At 44.0% G+C, this 16,517-nt stretch overlaps 1 protein-coding gene across 3 annotated transcripts in view; it reads left to right on the forward strand.

Annotated features, from left to right (window-relative positions):
• Positions 1–4,707: 4,707 nt before the first annotated feature.
• ntn5 (netrin 5) overlaps positions 4,708–16,517 on the forward strand; it is a 19,316-nt gene continuing 7,506 nt past the window's right edge. The window contains exons 1-4 of one of the 3 annotated variants that reach the window (XM_023973374.2): positions 4,708–4,856; positions 4,950–5,048; positions 13,412–14,880; positions 15,066–15,254. In XM_023973374.2, the coding sequence (XP_023829142.1) occupies positions 5,041–5,048; positions 13,412–14,880; positions 15,066–15,254 (1,666 nt within the window). In that variant the 5' untranslated portion in view covers positions 4,708–4,856; positions 4,950–5,040. The remainder of the gene's footprint in view (positions 4,857–4,949; positions 5,049–13,411; positions 14,881–15,065; positions 15,255–16,517) is intronic. The other 2 variants (XM_023973380.2, XM_023973382.2) reach the window with 2 other exon arrangements.

The following is a 16,517-nucleotide window of genomic DNA, read 5'->3' on the forward strand; positions in this document are numbered from 1 at the left end:
ACAGCCCCCGCACGATAGAGGGATATCTTCAACCACCAACTTACAATCCTGAGACAAGGCCGAGTATAGCCCACAAAGATCTCCACCACAGCACAAACCAAGGGAGGGCGCCATCCCAGAAGGAAGATCACGTCAGTAACTCAACCCACTCAAGTGACGCACCCCTCCTAGGGACGGCATGAAAGAGCACCAGTAAGCCAGTGACTCAGCCCCTGTAATAGGGTTAGAGGCAGAGAATCCCAGTGGAGAGAGGGGAACCGGCCAGGCCAGGCAGAGACAGCAAGGGCGGTTCGTTGCTCCAGAGCCTTTCCGTTCACCTTCACACTCCTGGGCCAGACTACACTCAATCATATGACCTACTGAAGAGATAAGTCTTCAGTAAAGACTTAAAGGTTGAGACCGAGTCTGTGTCTCTCACATGGGTAGGAAGACCATTCCATAAAAATGGAGATCTATAGGAGAAAGCCCTGCCTCCAGCTGTTTGCTTAGAAYTTCTAGGGACAATTAGGAGGCCTGCGTCTTGTGACCGTAGCGTACGTGTAGGTATGTACGGCAGGACCAACTCAGAAAGATAGGTAGGAGCAAGCCCATGTAACGCTTTATAGGTTAACAGTAAAACCTTGAAATCAGCCCTTGCCTTAACAGGAAGCCAGTGTAGGGAAGCTAGCACTGGAGTAATATGATCAAATTTCTTGGTTCTAGTCAGGATTCTAGCAGCCGTATTTAGCACTAACTGAAGTTTATTTAGTGCTTTATCTGGGTAGCCGGAAAGTAGAGCATTGCATTAGTCTAACCTAGAAGTAACAAAAGCATGGATGAATTTTTCTGCATCATTTTTGGACATAAAATMTCTGATTTTTGCAATGTTACGTAGATGGAAAAAAGCTGTCCTTGAAACAGTCTTGATATGTTCGTCAAAAGAGAGATCAGGGTCCAGAGTAACGCCGAGGTCCTTCACAGTTTTATTTGAGACGACTTTACAACCATCAAGATTAATTGTCAGATTTAACAGAAGATCTCTTTGTTTCTTGGGACCTAGAACAAGCATCTCTGTTTTGTCCGAGTTTAAAAGTAGAACACTTCTCCAGTGACCCAGTGGCCATTGAAGGTGAGCATTTGCCCACTGAAGTCAGTTATGACGCCGAACTGCAGTCAGGTTAATACCCTGGTGAGGACGACGAGCACGCAGATGAGCTTCCCTGAGGCTGTTTCTGACAGTTTGTGCAGAAATTCTTCGGTTGTGCAAACCTAGTTTTATCAGCTGTCCAGGTGGCTGGTCTCAGACGATCCCGCAAGTGAAGAAGCCGAATGTGGAGGTCTTGGGCTGGCGTGGTTACACGTGGTCTGTGGTTGTGAGGCCAGATGGACGTACTGCCAAATTCTGTAAAATTACGTTGGAGGCGGCTTATGGTAGAGAAATTACAATTTAATTATCTGGCAACAGCTCTGGTGGACATTCCTGGATTGGAAATTATGCAGATAATTACATTGATAGAACCCAAAATCTATCTGCAACATTAAAGCTGATCCACCCCCCCATCCCCTATTACAACATAGTCGTTTTTTTCAAAGTTGCCGAAATGCCATGTGCATCCACTTATATCAGTGAATTTGTCACAACCTAACCATTACGAAACTTCTGTTCGATCAAATAAGCCTCACATTGCAAATTAGCAATTCCATTTTTATTGACCAAGTTTGACACTCTCATTGACCTCCATACAAATATGAGTAAGTGAAACTTCTCGCTTCACCTCTTCCCCTCTGACGCTATTTACTCTGAACTTTAACCTTTGACCTCCCACCTTGACCTTTGAGCCTGAGTCAATTCAATGTGCCTCAATATTTAGAATGCTGAAGATGGAAATATAACGTATAGCTGGTATGTCCTTCATTTCTATCTGATCTGATTTATTGTTACGTCAATAAAGATTACTAGAGGGGCTATGTCATGAACCCTCAAAGTTCCATAATGGGGTGAAAATGGCAACCATCTGTCAGGGAAACCAGTCTAATTAATGGCAGTAGAAACATAGCTGATGCATTTCCTGCTTTTACTTATGCAGGAAAACAAAAGTTAAAGTGTGATGCATCAGAAATTGTGTAATGGCATTATATTACCATATAAATATAAATACAGTTTAAGGGTTCCCGAGTGGCGTAGCGGTCTAAGGCACTGCATCTCAGTGCAAAGGTGTCACTGTAGTCTCTGGTTTGAATCCAGGCTGCATCACATCTGGCTGTGATTGGGAGTCCCATAGGGCGTCGCACAGTGGCCGGGATAGGGCGTCATCGTAAATAAGAAGTTGTCCTTAACTGACCTGCCTAGTTAAATAAAGGTTAAAATAATACAACTTGGGTTTTACACAAATGTTCTGGATAAATAGCCTCTAAAATATATGTAAACAAACCATACATTTCTGATCTTGTTTTCTTAGAAAGCTCTGAGTGCTATTATATGATACAATATCAGTACTTGTTGCATTTACAACTTGTCTAAGTCCTATCATCAACTGATTTTGAGCTGGTGTATGGGTGTGGAAAGACTGCATTGTTTGAATGGAATGTTGCCATATTGGCAGTTACTTAGACAAATGTATTGACTCAATCCTCTAAAACTTGCGCGCTAGTTAACACACATACAGTGCAGATAAATTCTTCACTTTCATTGTTTTACAAAATATGTTATCACAGCACTGGCTAACCATGGATGATCAACTCCCTGACCAACATCAACATGACTGACCTTTGCACCATCACAAGAAGGTTCCTGTCCACTCCCAATGTTCTAATTCCTAATTCTATGGTTACGCCTTCGTGAATATGAATTTGGTATTGTTGTGCTTATATTTTTCCAGGTCTTCCATTGCAGCATGTTCAGTCTGCTACCCAACTGCTTCCAACAATTGAACGGATCTGTCACTGACAGAGTGGGTGGCCGAGTGTTGATATTGCAGTACTCTAGCACTACTTCAATAGAAAATAACATATGGGGCTTTGGGATTTGTCTTCAGAACATTGGTTGCCAACCCTGCAGGCTTTTCAAGACCTGCAGGCTTTTAATCTTGATCTAAAATACATGTTTAAAATCATGAGACTTGATGATTCAATACACTTGTTTTAATACTGCTGGACTGCATCAAAAGCCTGCATACAGTGAACAGTAGCCTGCCCTCCAATACTAGGTTTGATGAATACTGCCTTACCGTACTGTGGTGAAGCTGCTTGCAAGAAATTGTAACCAAATTTCCTAGGTTTATTACAGTACCTTGTGTTTTTGTCTATTCCAGGACGTGATGTCAATGCGGTACCAGAGTCCTACTTTGGGGAGACGACGGTGGTCTCCAGTGGGGAGGTGATCATAACCGCCCCCAGACACTAGGGGGAGCACTGGTGGCCTGTCCTATGGGGGTCATGGGTCCTGTGTCCATATGGGAGCAGCCTGGGGAAGAAGGTGACATGAGGTAGCCAGGGTCGTACTCTTCCTCCCAGTTCCTGGTTATTTCAGCTGTGACATTGGACTGGCAGCGTCTGCAGGTGCACTGGTGTCATCGATTGGCAAGCTGGCAACAACATGAAGGTTCCAACAACATGAAGGTTCAGGAAACACGAGGAGAATCATCTGTAGACAAAACTTGAATAAAAACAATTCTTTCCACAGCTGGGTTTGTGTATGCTTATTATAACACTTTGGATGTCAAGATTTCACAGTGCAGCCAAACCCCTCATAATGGAAGTCAATAACTTGTGAAGTCTGTTCTGATTCTGTGAAGAACAAACCTCATGTTTACTGTTATGACAAAGGGGGAAGTCTGACAAATATCAATGCCTTGTTTAGGCCCACTTTATTAGTTACATCTTGCTGCAGGGTACAGATTTTTGGCAGGACACATGCACCTGCTACTACCCTCTCACAGTATGTCGGACACACACACACTATTGTATTTTATGGCCCTAGTACTTGTCGCCTTTAACTGTCTTAACAGCTTCTGTCTCATAGACTTGCTTTGCTTAATCGACTAAGCTTTCAAAGAAAAACAATGCTCCTCCAGCTAACCGAGAGCTTGGCAGTGTGTAGTGTCTTTATTAGGCTACATAAACTGCCAACATGTAATAGTGATTTCTCCCCCCAATTTATTTTATTGATCTTGTCACCCTTCCAAGGATAGCATTTCTAAACTACTCCGAGTAACTTCTTGAACACACATACACACACCTGGGGAAACATTCCTTGAGGGAAGTCATCAATCTGTTTTATGGGCTTCTCTGGGAAAGTTCCTCTCCTCCCTCAGGCTCTCTCTTCTCCACCCTCCCTCCGTCCCGCTAACATCCATCCATTCTCTTTTATTTCATGCTTCCCATCTGCATCTGCTTTAGTTAATCTGCTAAGTTACTACTAACTACCGCATGTAAGAGCTTTCCCCTACTAGCCTATGTGGTTACAATATTTTTCCATTGCACGTTTGGAAAACGAGAACAAATATTGTTACAGTGGATTGAAGTCCTCGAAAGCAAGATGAACTTCTCGGTAATTGAGGCCACTTTGTCTCAATTGTCTGTGTCTTCAAATTGCCTGCCAGTAATGAACTTGAAACGCCAAACGGACTCTGTAGGACTGTGCAGATGTGAGTTGAAGCTGAGAGGCGGCAGTGTCTTGACGTCAGGACTGGACGGGACGCCCCCTACCGAGGCGGACTGCAGCGAGTTGGATCACCACACCATGAGCACAGCACAGCACCGCCGGATAACTGTCAACTTGTTGCGCCCCTATATTAATAAAGACCGCATCCCCTATGTTAATAAATACCGCATGAGCCGCGGCGAGCGAAGGGAGATCAAGCATTGAGACGCACATAGTGAGTGTTCTCATATTTTATATTTTTATGTGTATATTTCTTTCTTGCTGTGGCTTCTTTCTCACGATGTTGGTGGACCTGTTTTAAATTTAGAATGGAAGGACTACAGGCATTGACAAGTTGATTAGTTGGACCCGGTGAGCGTGCCAAAGTTCTCGCTTCAAGAGCTCAATATTCACTCTCCATGGGTAGGTGAGCTTTACAGTCAGCGTTTTGTATCAAACTGATTATTTACACATTTGTTATTGAAGATTGATTTGATATACACCTGTTCTCTTCGTGGGAATATAGCCTAGGTTTATATCTGAATAGGATAGTGGTATTGCTCAAAATTGTGAATTAAATTAGCCTGTGACCATTTTTATTAGAATATTATTTTATGATTGAAGACTATTTTGTTTATTTAAAATCTGAATATCCTAACCTAAGGTAATACATATTTTGCGTTTAGTAAATGTTACAATTCTTTAAAAACACTGTTCAGTTAGTAGAGAGTTTATTTATGAAAACAAATATTTTGGAAGTATTAGATTGAGAATCATTTAAAGAGATTTGACAATAATATCTTTAGGACTATCTGATATCTAAGTAATCAAGTGGATGATTGGAATTGTATTTGGCAGTCCAGCGCCACTTTTTAAGACAAACACTAGCCATCATTGGCACATGCAATTGGGCTCTCATTTATTTATGTTACAATTACATTGAACGTAATTCAATCCAATTATGTTTTATTATTGTTATTATTAATATGCCTGTAGGTATAGGGAATATCGCATATCTCTCTTGAAAACAGGGATAGGCCTATGGGCCTGTGTATTTCTTACAGCCAATTTCAGGACAAGCGACAACAGCAATGATAAATATACTTATTTCGAGAAAACGAAACGAAAATGACCAGAAACATGATAACACTTAAATGCGTATATGATCATCCAAACAACCCAGAATGTTTAGAGTATAGAATACATCGGGTTTCGTCTCTGCAAGATGCAGCAAATTGAGTAAATTACTGGAGTGGGCAATTATAGACAATTTGGCCCCGCACATAAAGGACACTTGCCAAAACAATTTGTGTTAAATGAACCAATCCAACACATTTTCTTTGAAGGGCGTTTCATTTATACACCCATTTGTCTAAGTCAGGGTGCACCCCAGGATAAAACTCTGGTTTCAAATTATTGAATTAAGATAGGGGAACATTTAAGGATATAGCCAATATAATATTTTCCTAAACTTATCTCAATTGGCTAGGTTGGCTATTAAATGAGCATGCAATGTATTAATATGAAAATCAGAATATTCATAACAATACGTTTATTCATAGTAATTATTAATAATAATAATACATTTTTGCAACAAGAAAATACTCCATTAGGTTTCTATGTTATTTTTTTCTAATGAGACAAACGGTAATTCCAAACGCATATGGTCTCTCGAATTGTCTCCAATATTTTTCGTTTAGCGAGTTCAAGGTCAACACAGGCTGCCCATATCTGAAGAGATTTTATCTCAGTTCCTGACTCCATGAACAATGCTTCGAGGGGGATTTAATTAACATGTTCATATTATCTTGTCATAATCTTCGGTCAGTTGAATTTAAATCAAACTAAATTGCGTACGTCCAATTCTTCTTCTGCGTGCTTTGACTTGATTTATTTAGTCATGTTCTGATTCAAAGTCAATGGATGGTCAACATCTACTTTTCTAGGATTCTGTTTCTCGTTTCTCTGTAACTTGCAATTAATTACCATGAATTCCAAAATGATCTCTTCCACTTAGTCAAATGGGCTTCACTTTCACTTCACCCAAGGTTGTTTATGGCGGTACTTGAAGATGAAATCACGGACAAGGATTTCATGTCCATCTGTTTTTCAATATCGACATTGAAGCGAAACCTCCATGGGTTAGCGCATGGCCGACTTGTGTGATAGTTTATGAAATAGCGTGGGAAAAGAAAACAGTGAACTTGGGAGAAATAGCCTTGCTTCATTTAGGGCATGTGTTTTCTTATTCAACCCCTACATATGTCCAAGCTGAGGTGTCTGGCCTGTATGAAAAGGCTTTTCAATGTAAGTAATCTCTGTTGTGTCACTCCATTTCTCTTCCTGACTTTAGACAGAGGGGGTCACATAGCAGGCGTTAGCTGGGCGTTGGAGGTGCGAACCAGAGGTACAGGACAGGGGCCTTTAGCTAATGATACGAGTGGCAGCGGGGATAATCCATTCTGTGCAGTCTGTCAATTGCACCTCCCTCACCGTCCCACTAAAATTAGATTATTACACCTAAAACAGCGCTCTTGGAATCCGCTCCGTGTGGAATATCACGCAGGGTTGCAGCGGGAGCAGGCAGGAATGCCGTTGGGGAATACAGGGCGGTGTACATAGCGTTTCTCTTCTCCTCTTCCCGGGTCTCTACGCCCAGTGTTATGTTTCGGACGGGCTAAGGACAATTGGAAATTAACAAATGCGTTGCTTGTCAGCTGTGATAACATGCCCAAACAGGTGTCAGGTTCAGTTTCACAGTGGGAGAGTGGTAGGACGTGTAATTAATCAGATAGACTGTATTTAGAGGTCATTAATGCTTGGCGGAGGCTTAAAACACAGGATGCATATTGTTATGGGCTCTTGAAAGAAGTACTCCACTGTGGACCACTGTTGTTTGAGCTGAACATAGCAGGCCTATACTTGTTAGCCTAGGCCTACTCTGTTCTTTGCACGGCCTCGTGCTATTTTACCACGTCACTTTCTTTCCTCCTTTTGCTATAGCTACTTAGCCAGTCTAATGTACGTGTATCAGACATCGATATCAAATACAGCACAATAACTACATTATTTCATAAAATACTGTTTACTAAAGCACGCTATCTCCTCTGCCTTCATATTGCATGTTGAATTCCGTGGTATTGTTGAGATCTGTGCTGTTCGGCTGTGGCTGAACAGTGCTCTACACTGCTACCCATGACGAGGAATTTTAAAACGTGTGAGAAAGGCCAAATCCAGCTCATCTGCTCCCGATACACAGCCCCAAAAGACACAGATTTAGACCACAGAGTGGAACGGTGGCAAGGGGAGCTGACAGGTAACAGAAGGCATCATCCTCTTTTCACACTTTAACCCATGACCCCTCTTAATAACGTCATATTCTCCCGTTGTTAGCCATTCTCCCTTCACCCTTTCTAGTACTAATTTAACCCCCTCCAAAGCGCCATCCTATCCACCTCATGCCTCTTATCTTGTTCTCATTAATATATCCAGGCTGTATCACAACCGGCGGTGATTGGGAGTTCCATAGGGCAGCGCACAGTTGGTCCTGCGTCGTCCGGGTTTGGCCGGTGTAGTCTGTCATTGTAAATAATAATTTGTTCTTAATTGACTTGCCTAGTTAAATAAAGGTTAAATAAAATTAAAATAAACAAATAAAATAAATGTCACAGTCTTACTCTTGTATCGTCCTATTTTCCCCTACTTTCATCACCTTCTTACCCGTTTCTTACTCCCCTCTTACCACCCTATAAATCGAATGATATCTCCGTCTGAGCGCATACACGCTGTGTCTTACTCCACGTCTTTTACCCCCGTTGCCACCCTCATAGGCCCCTCTTACAACACCCGGGTATCCAGTCTTATCTCTCTCTTAACACCCCTAGTATCTTATTCTCTTCCGAACCCCCAAACACCCCTTCCTACATGTTGAGAGAATACACAGTAGGAAAGCATTTTAACTATTGGCGGCAGGAGTGGGATTTTACAGAGCAGACTGTTCGACCCCAAAGCGCTACTTTTTAAACTCCTCACACCTAAATCCGAAAGGAATGAAAGATTATACAAAGCGTCTTAGAGTAGATTGCTAAAGGAGGATTATTGTGAGAACATGAGCAGAAGGCTCTGCTGTTAGCTAGCTCCCACCATGTTAGACTATGCTGTAAACACGGCCCAGGTTGTCATCAAGTATTTTTCCAGACCTTCTCAAGCCAAACATAGCTGGGCCCACTGACTGCTGCTGCTTTTAAAGACCATGCATAGCCTACTGCCTCCCTCTAGAGATATCATTGACCTCACTTAAACACTATTTGCTTATGTAAGCTTTTTGAAAAGTTAGATCATAGGTATCAAAACCTTTTTGACAAATGGTTTTGATGCTTAAAAGTATGTACAGTGCCTTTACAAAGTACACCCCTTGACCTTTTCCACATTTTGTTGTGTTACAGCCTGAACTTAAAATGGATTACGTTTCAATTTCTGTGTCACTGGCCTGCACACAATACCCCATAATGTCAAAGTGGAATTATGTTTTTAGACATTTCTACAAATCAAAAACAAACTGAAAAGCTGAAATGTCTTGAATCAATAAGTATTCAACCCCTTTTTTTATGGCAAGCCTAGATATGTTCAGGAGTAAAAATGTGCTTAACAAGTCACATAATAAGTTGCATGAACTCTGTGTGCAATAATAGTGTTTAAGATGATTTGTGAATGACTAGCTCATCTCTGTATCCCACACATAAAATTATCTGCAAGGCCCCTCCGTCGAGCAGTGAATTTCAAACCCAGATTCAACCACAAAGACCAGGAAGGTTTTCCAATTCCTCGCAAGAAAGGCACCTATTGGTAGATGGGTAAAAAATAGTAGACATTGAGTATCCCTTTAAGCATGGTGAAGTTATTAATTACACAATGGATGGTGTATCACTACAAAGAAACAGGCGTCCTTCCTAACTCAGTTACCAGAGAGGAAGGAAACAGGGATTTCACTATGGGGCCAATGGTGACTTTAAAACAGTTAAAGAGTTTAATGGCTGTGATAGGAGATAACCGAGGATGGATCAACAACGGTGTAGTTTTACACAATACTAACCTAAATGACAGAGTGAATAGACGGAAGCCCGAACAAAATACAAATATTCCAAATCATGCATGTTTGCAATAAGGCACTAAAGTAAAACTGCGAAAAAATGTGTGAAAGAAATGTACTTTATGTCCGGAATACAAACCGTTATGTTTGGGGCAAATCCAACGCAACACATCACTGAGTACCACTCTTCATAGTTTCAAGCATGGTGGTGGCTGCATCATGTTATGGCTATGCTTGTTATCGGCAAGGACTAGGGAGTTTTTTTTTATAGAGCAAAGTACAGGAACAATCCTAGAGGAAAGCCTGATTAAGTCTGCTTTCCAACAGACAGGGGAGACACATTCACCTTTCAGCAGGACAATAACCTAAAACACAAGGCCAAATACAGTTGCTTACCAAGATGACATTGAATGTTCTTGAGTGGCCTAATAACAGTTTTGACTTAAATCGGCATGACAATCTATGGCCAGACTTGAAAATGGCTGTCTAGCAATGATCAACAAACAACTTGACAGAGCTTGAAGAATGTTTAAAAGAATAATGTGCAAATATTGTACAATCCAGGTCTGCAAAGCTCTTAGAGACTTACCGAGAAAGACTCCCAGCTGTAAATTCTGCCAAAGGTGATTTTAACATGTATTGACTCATGGGTGTGAATACTTATGTAAATAAGATATTTCTGTATTTAATTGTCAATACATTTGCTTACATTTCTAAATACATGTTTTCACTTTGTCATTATGGGTGTTGTTTGTAGATGCGTGAGAGAATTCAGGCTGTAACACAACAAAATGTTGATAGTATTCTGTCCGTGATTGGTTCATATTCACTCCGGAACACCGTTATTCCTGTGATTCTCCATTAAAGGTTGTTGTAGTGGATGGATATGTATGTTGTCCAGCATGTGGGATATGAGTGTTCTTCCTCTCTTCTATTTGTCTTTAAAACTGAAGGGGGTCAATTAAATAGAAATGACACTCATCCACCATGTTCTTCTGGCATGCCAGGCGTGTGAATTTATGGAAGGAGGAAAACCGTTGAAACGGTATCCGGTGTTTGGGTTACATCCCTGGTGCGAGACTGGCGATCTGGTTTCAGGGCAGAGGGGGGTGAGGCGGTCTGCATTTGGCCTGGGGGGACGGTTGGGGGTGAGTAGCACTTTAAAGAGCACTGTAATCTTCTCTGAAGAGCTTCCATCTATCATGTAGTTTGTAATGGGGGCTACAGTATGTTTCATTAGCGACGAGGTAATGTGACCGAGACAAGTGCAAATCACGCCATGGGGAATGGCAAACAACCCCCTCGCCGCTATGGCCTGTATCCTTACCCCTTTTATCCCTCTTTCACCCCTTACCCACCAACCACATCTAGTCTGAATTTCAGACATCCCCCATCACCACACAACCCCCCTTCCACAAATTCTCCTAACCCTCACTTTACTCTCATTATATACATGTGGTTCCCAAACTGTGGGTCGGAACCCGCGGTGGGATTACATTTTTTGTGCATTTATTTTTTGGGAAATACTTATTCAGTGTAAACTTAAACAACTAAAACCAAATAGAAAGTATGTAGAAGCAATAATGGACCTATATAAAAATATACTCCTATAATCTTTGAGAACTTACAATCAGCAAAATTATAGCTAGGCAGTCAGGTACCCATTGATTTTGTTATAATGTTTGAGCATAATAACACAGTACTAGCCATGTCAAAATGCCTAGAATTGCAGCAAATTAGCTTTAAAACTACAGCATTTTCTTTCCACTGCCAAGATGATATTTTTGATTAATTCTTTGGTCTGTGTATGTTTCTTTAACACTCAACCCTTATGGTGGGTCGCGACTCAAAAGGCACCTCAATTGGTGGGTCACGAACCCAAAAAGTTTGGGAACCCCTGTTATATACCATCACCCCCCCCAGCCCTGACTATACATCACCTACCAGACGCCCCTCCAGCGAAACTCTGACGCCGTTATGAAACCTGAGACTCAATTAATCAGTCGATCAATTAATGAGGCTCAGTTTTTAAAGGGACGTCTGGGTTCCCAGCTGGATGTCGCAACACGTGTGGAATGCTCAGGGGGCGCACACCGGACCCCCGGAATGCGGTGCGGCGGGACAGGGGCCGCAGTCGGGCCGCTCATCACCTCAGCCGCCGGGCCGTGGCGTTTCCAATAATGACACCCGAAACATACGCCTGATACGCCTCATCTGCCCGATTTCACAAAGCTAGGTTGGGACGGACCACTTTTTGGGCACGGAGGAATCATAACTCATTTTGGGGGGTCAGTTGAGTAATACAGGTTGTTTTAGTTGCCGACTCTCATTGTAACCCCCCTAGACCCACTTATAGTGCTGTGGTCCTAAGGGAAGCCTCAAGTTTCCGGCTGTGGTCTAATTGAGTGGGATGACTAGCCCTGGGAGGCTCTCAACTCTTCTCCTCTCCTCTCTCCTCTCCTATGGGGTTGGTTTATACAGGCCTGCTGACTGTGCTGTCAGTGTCAAACGCTTGTTAGGACATCATCAATCTAGACGCAGTTAGAGATATTCCCAGAACAGAACGAAGGGGGCAGGTGATGGAGAGAGAGAGAGAGAGAGAAGGAGAGGGAACAGAAAGGGTAGAGAAAGAGGGAAGGGGGAGAGGGAATAAGAGAGAGGAGAAAGATACTCTAAAGAAAGCGAGAGAATGAGAGAAAGGGGAGGATAGAAGGAGAGAGAGAAGCACTGCACAGTAGACAGTGAAAGAAAGAAAGAGGGCCTGGAGAAGAGATGGGTCCTAACAATGTGCGTCTTTGTAAGTTGTTTGGTGTGAAGCGAAGTGTTGGGTGGGATCCTTGCTCGCTTTCCCTCAACTCATCCGTGTGAGCTCATAAAACTGCAAAGTTTGTTGTCGTAGATCATGTTGTCAGGAAAAGTAGACGCATTGTTCGCACATGTCTGCAGGCGTAAATGAAGTAACCTTCTCTGGTATCAGTATCAATTCTTGACAGACGAATACATTTAGCACATCACCAGCCGTCTTACGAGGGGGAAAAAATCCGTTCACACCGTGGACGTACATAAGTGTGTTTGTCTTCTCCCAGGAAGTGGCTGTACAGGGGCTTTAAGCCGAACACACATTTCTCGCGTTCTCTTCTATAAATCTTTCCCTCCATCTTCCACTCCTGTCTTTCTTTCTCACATCCTCTCTCTCTCCTTCCATTTCTCTCCACACATTGGGTTCTCCAAAACTCGGGTTGTTGCCCATGTGCGTTGAGTAGAGCGGAGTGGAGCAGAGCGGCGGTAGAAGAATTTGAAAGGAGGACCATAAAGATGATGGATGCTGCCCAGCTTGTGTTTTCAGGCCCAGCTGTTTTTTGTCATCCTGGACAGACCCGCTAGTTTTCTACATTCATCCACTCTTTATAAGCTTTCATCCATACAGTCATCTAAAACTCGCTGGTACAAGTCACAGAAAGAATCCTGGTTAAGGGAGAAGATAGATTTGGCTGGATTATATGAGAGTTAAATGTTAAATGTTCAAGGTGGTGGTGCGAACTGGTGTTTTCAATAAAGGCACAGGTGGTCTCTCTACCTCAGAAGGCCCCTCCCTTTGGCTCCAACCACAAGTCATATAAATCCATCAGTATCTTTTCCTTTTATGATTTCACTGTCGCTTTATCCCCTAAAATCTTTTACTTTATAATTTTCTCCCACAGGCTCGATGACATGATGTTCCTGACCGTCTCCCCTCCCCCCTCCTTCTCCCTCTCTTTTCTCCTACTAGTCCTCACTTTTCTCCCTCCTTCCCTCCTTTCCCATTCACTCTCCCACTCCCCTCTGAGCTGGACTTCTCCCCATGACCCCTGCTACCACCTGGATGGGCGTCCGCGACACTGCCTGTCGGAATTCATCAATGCCGCCTACGGTGTCCCAGTCAGTGCCGCCAACTCCCTCCGAGGACCTCCTGACCAAAATGCTGTTAACGTCAGCTCCGTCACGGACCTCCACAACCCCTACAACCTGACCTGCTGGACAGCCCAGGTGGGAGGCTCCGACGGCGGGGATTGGGTTCTCACCCTCCCCCTGGGCCGGCGCTTTGAGGTCACTTACATCAGCCTGCAGTTCTGCCAGCAGGGGGAGCCGTCGGATCCGGTCTCCGTCTCTTTGCTCAAGTCCATGGACCACGGGCGCACCTGGAGGCCCATGCAGCATTACTCCAGCGACTGCCCCGGGAGGTTTGGGCTCCAGGCCCAGACGGTGGCCAAGACCAGGCACCAGGAGACAGAGCCTCTGTGCTCGGATCCCCGGCCCCTGCAGAGACACCGGGGGGGCATGGTGCTGGCATTCTCCACCCTGGATGGAAGGCCCTCCTCTCCAGACTTTGACTACAGCCCCACCCTGCAGGACTGGGTGACGGCCACGGACATACGGGTGGTCTTCCACCAGGTGACCCAGTCCCAGCAGACTAAGTTGGGAAGTTCGGAGGATAGGGGGGTTGGTGTGGCATTGGGAGCAGGTGCTGGGGTTCTGAGGTGGAGGGTGGGGTCGAAGAATAAAGCTGTGGTGGGTCAGGTGAATGGGGACAACAATGCTTGGGGGTTTGTGGAGAAGGAGATGAAAAAGACAGAAAAACGAGGGAGGAGCAGAGGAGAGAAAATGGACAAATCCTGGCGGAGGGGTCACAACAAAGGGTCGGGGGGTCAGGGAGAGGATGGACACAATGTGACCCGGAAGGATTTAGAACGAGACACTCAGGCAATGGACACCTCCAAGAGAGGGAACGGTAAAGGAAAAGGGCGTGGCCGCAAAAGGGAGGGGGGCCACCATTGGAGTCCGTGCCAGGAAGGCGGCGTCTGTGATTGGACAATCGAGGGGCAGGGGAAGGACAACAAGGGGCGGGAATTGAGGAGGAGGAGAAACAACAATCGGAATCTCCAGCTAGTTCCTCCCTCCCCATTGATCTCCGCCCCCCCTATCAGGCCCCCCCTGGCCCTCTCGGACCTGCAGGTGGGGGGCAGGTGTAAGTGTAACGGGCATGCCTCACGGTGTCGTCATGACGACGCGGACCGGGCGGTGTGTGTGTGTGAGCACCACACAGCGGGGGCAGACTGCGACGTATGTGAGGACTTCTACTACGACAGGCCCTGGCAACGAGCCACGCCCAGTCAGCCACACCCGTGCGTCCGTGAGTCACACCCCCCCATTACTGTGTGTGTGTGTTTGTGCGTCTGCATGTGTGCGTGCATGTCTGTGTGTGTGAGTGAGTGCATATTGGATCATGAATGTAAACTTTACTAGCTTTCACTGAAATTCATTCCCTCCCTCCCTCCCACCTCCCCTTCCCCTTCCCCTCCTCTCTCCTACCCCCAGCATGTGAGTGTAACGGCCACTCCTCTAAGTGTCGGTTCAGCATGGAGGTGTTCCAGCAGTCGGGCCGGCGCAGCGGTGGGGTATGTCTGAAGTGTCGGCATCACACAGCGGGACGTCACTGTCAGTACTGCCAGAACGGACACACCCGGGACCACGGCAAGCTACCCAACCACCACAAGGCTTGCCAATGTCAGTCAGAGAGAGGGAGCGAGAGAGAGAGTGTATGTGTGTGTGTGTGCATGCGAGCATTAAAGTTGTGTCTGTATTAGGTCGTACTGACCAGCTGTGTATCTTATCCATGCAGAGATGTATGTGTGTGTCCAAGTGCGTGTGCATATGCGTCTGTTAGTATATCTGTTTCTCTTTGTGTATCTGCCAGTCTACGGGGTTTGTCTACATGTGTCTGTGTTCCTGCCTCCACAGTGTTTATGAGGTGGTTACATTGTGACAGAGGACAGTTATTCCTGTTAGGGTTACAAACATTCCCTTTGTGCTTGACTGGATCTAGTGTCCATGTTGTTACCACTGGCTGGAATCCACTCTGCCATTTGACCTTTGACTGGTCACATGTCCCAAGTGATTGTGACACTCTGGCATGCTCATTGGGCGGTTGACCTAAGTTCTAATATAACCATTGTTAATGGTGTGTGGTTAGGTCATGCACACGACACATGCAGGTGTGTGTCTGTGTGAGTGATTGAGTGTGTGTGTTTTGTAGCAATATTGGAGAACTTGAACGGGATATTTTAGCCTGGATGCTAGTCTGTTTCAGGTCTTGCCAACTCCTTATGGAGTGATTCCTCACGAAACCAGGACAAGAAAGATTTCACAAAATGTAATCCAAAGAATGGTCCTTTGGGGAAAGGCTTGTTGACGTATATTTGACATTTGTATCTAAAAGCACAATTGAGACAGAATGATTCAAAATTGGCATATTTATGACATTTTGGCCATACCCAGGCCTCCTTTAAGACTTCAGAATGTTTCATTCATAGATGCTACAAAGCAACAACAAAAATAATAATATAGGCTTTACAGCTTGCTCTGTAATATAAGTAGTATTTTGATTTCAATTTTAAAAAATGACATTCATTTAGGAATATTTAAAAATATGAACATGAATATTGAAAATATACCATTTTAGATTTGACAAATTGCTCAATATATTATTGAACATAATATTATATACGGGCATATCAAAGTTCCAGAGTGGGTGGGATCTCTGCTACTTTTAGAGGTACGATCCAATTTGTAAGCATTACCAACAGAGTGAATGTGAAAATGGATTCAAAATGGTCAGGATATGCAATGATACAAGTAAAAAGAGGGCTGTGATTGGTTACATTGCCTACTATGCCAATTTCTCTGAATAAAATGGGCCATAACTTTAACACTAGCTGAGATCTCAGTCTGGAACTTTGATAAGCCCGTAGAGTATATTATGCTCAACAA

This window comes from Salvelinus sp. IW2-2015, linkage group LG3, assembly GCF_002910315.2.
Source record: "Salvelinus sp. IW2-2015 linkage group LG3, ASM291031v2, whole genome shotgun sequence".
NCBI classification, from domain to species: Eukaryota; Metazoa; Chordata; class Actinopteri; order Salmoniformes; family Salmonidae; genus Salvelinus; species Salvelinus sp. IW2-2015.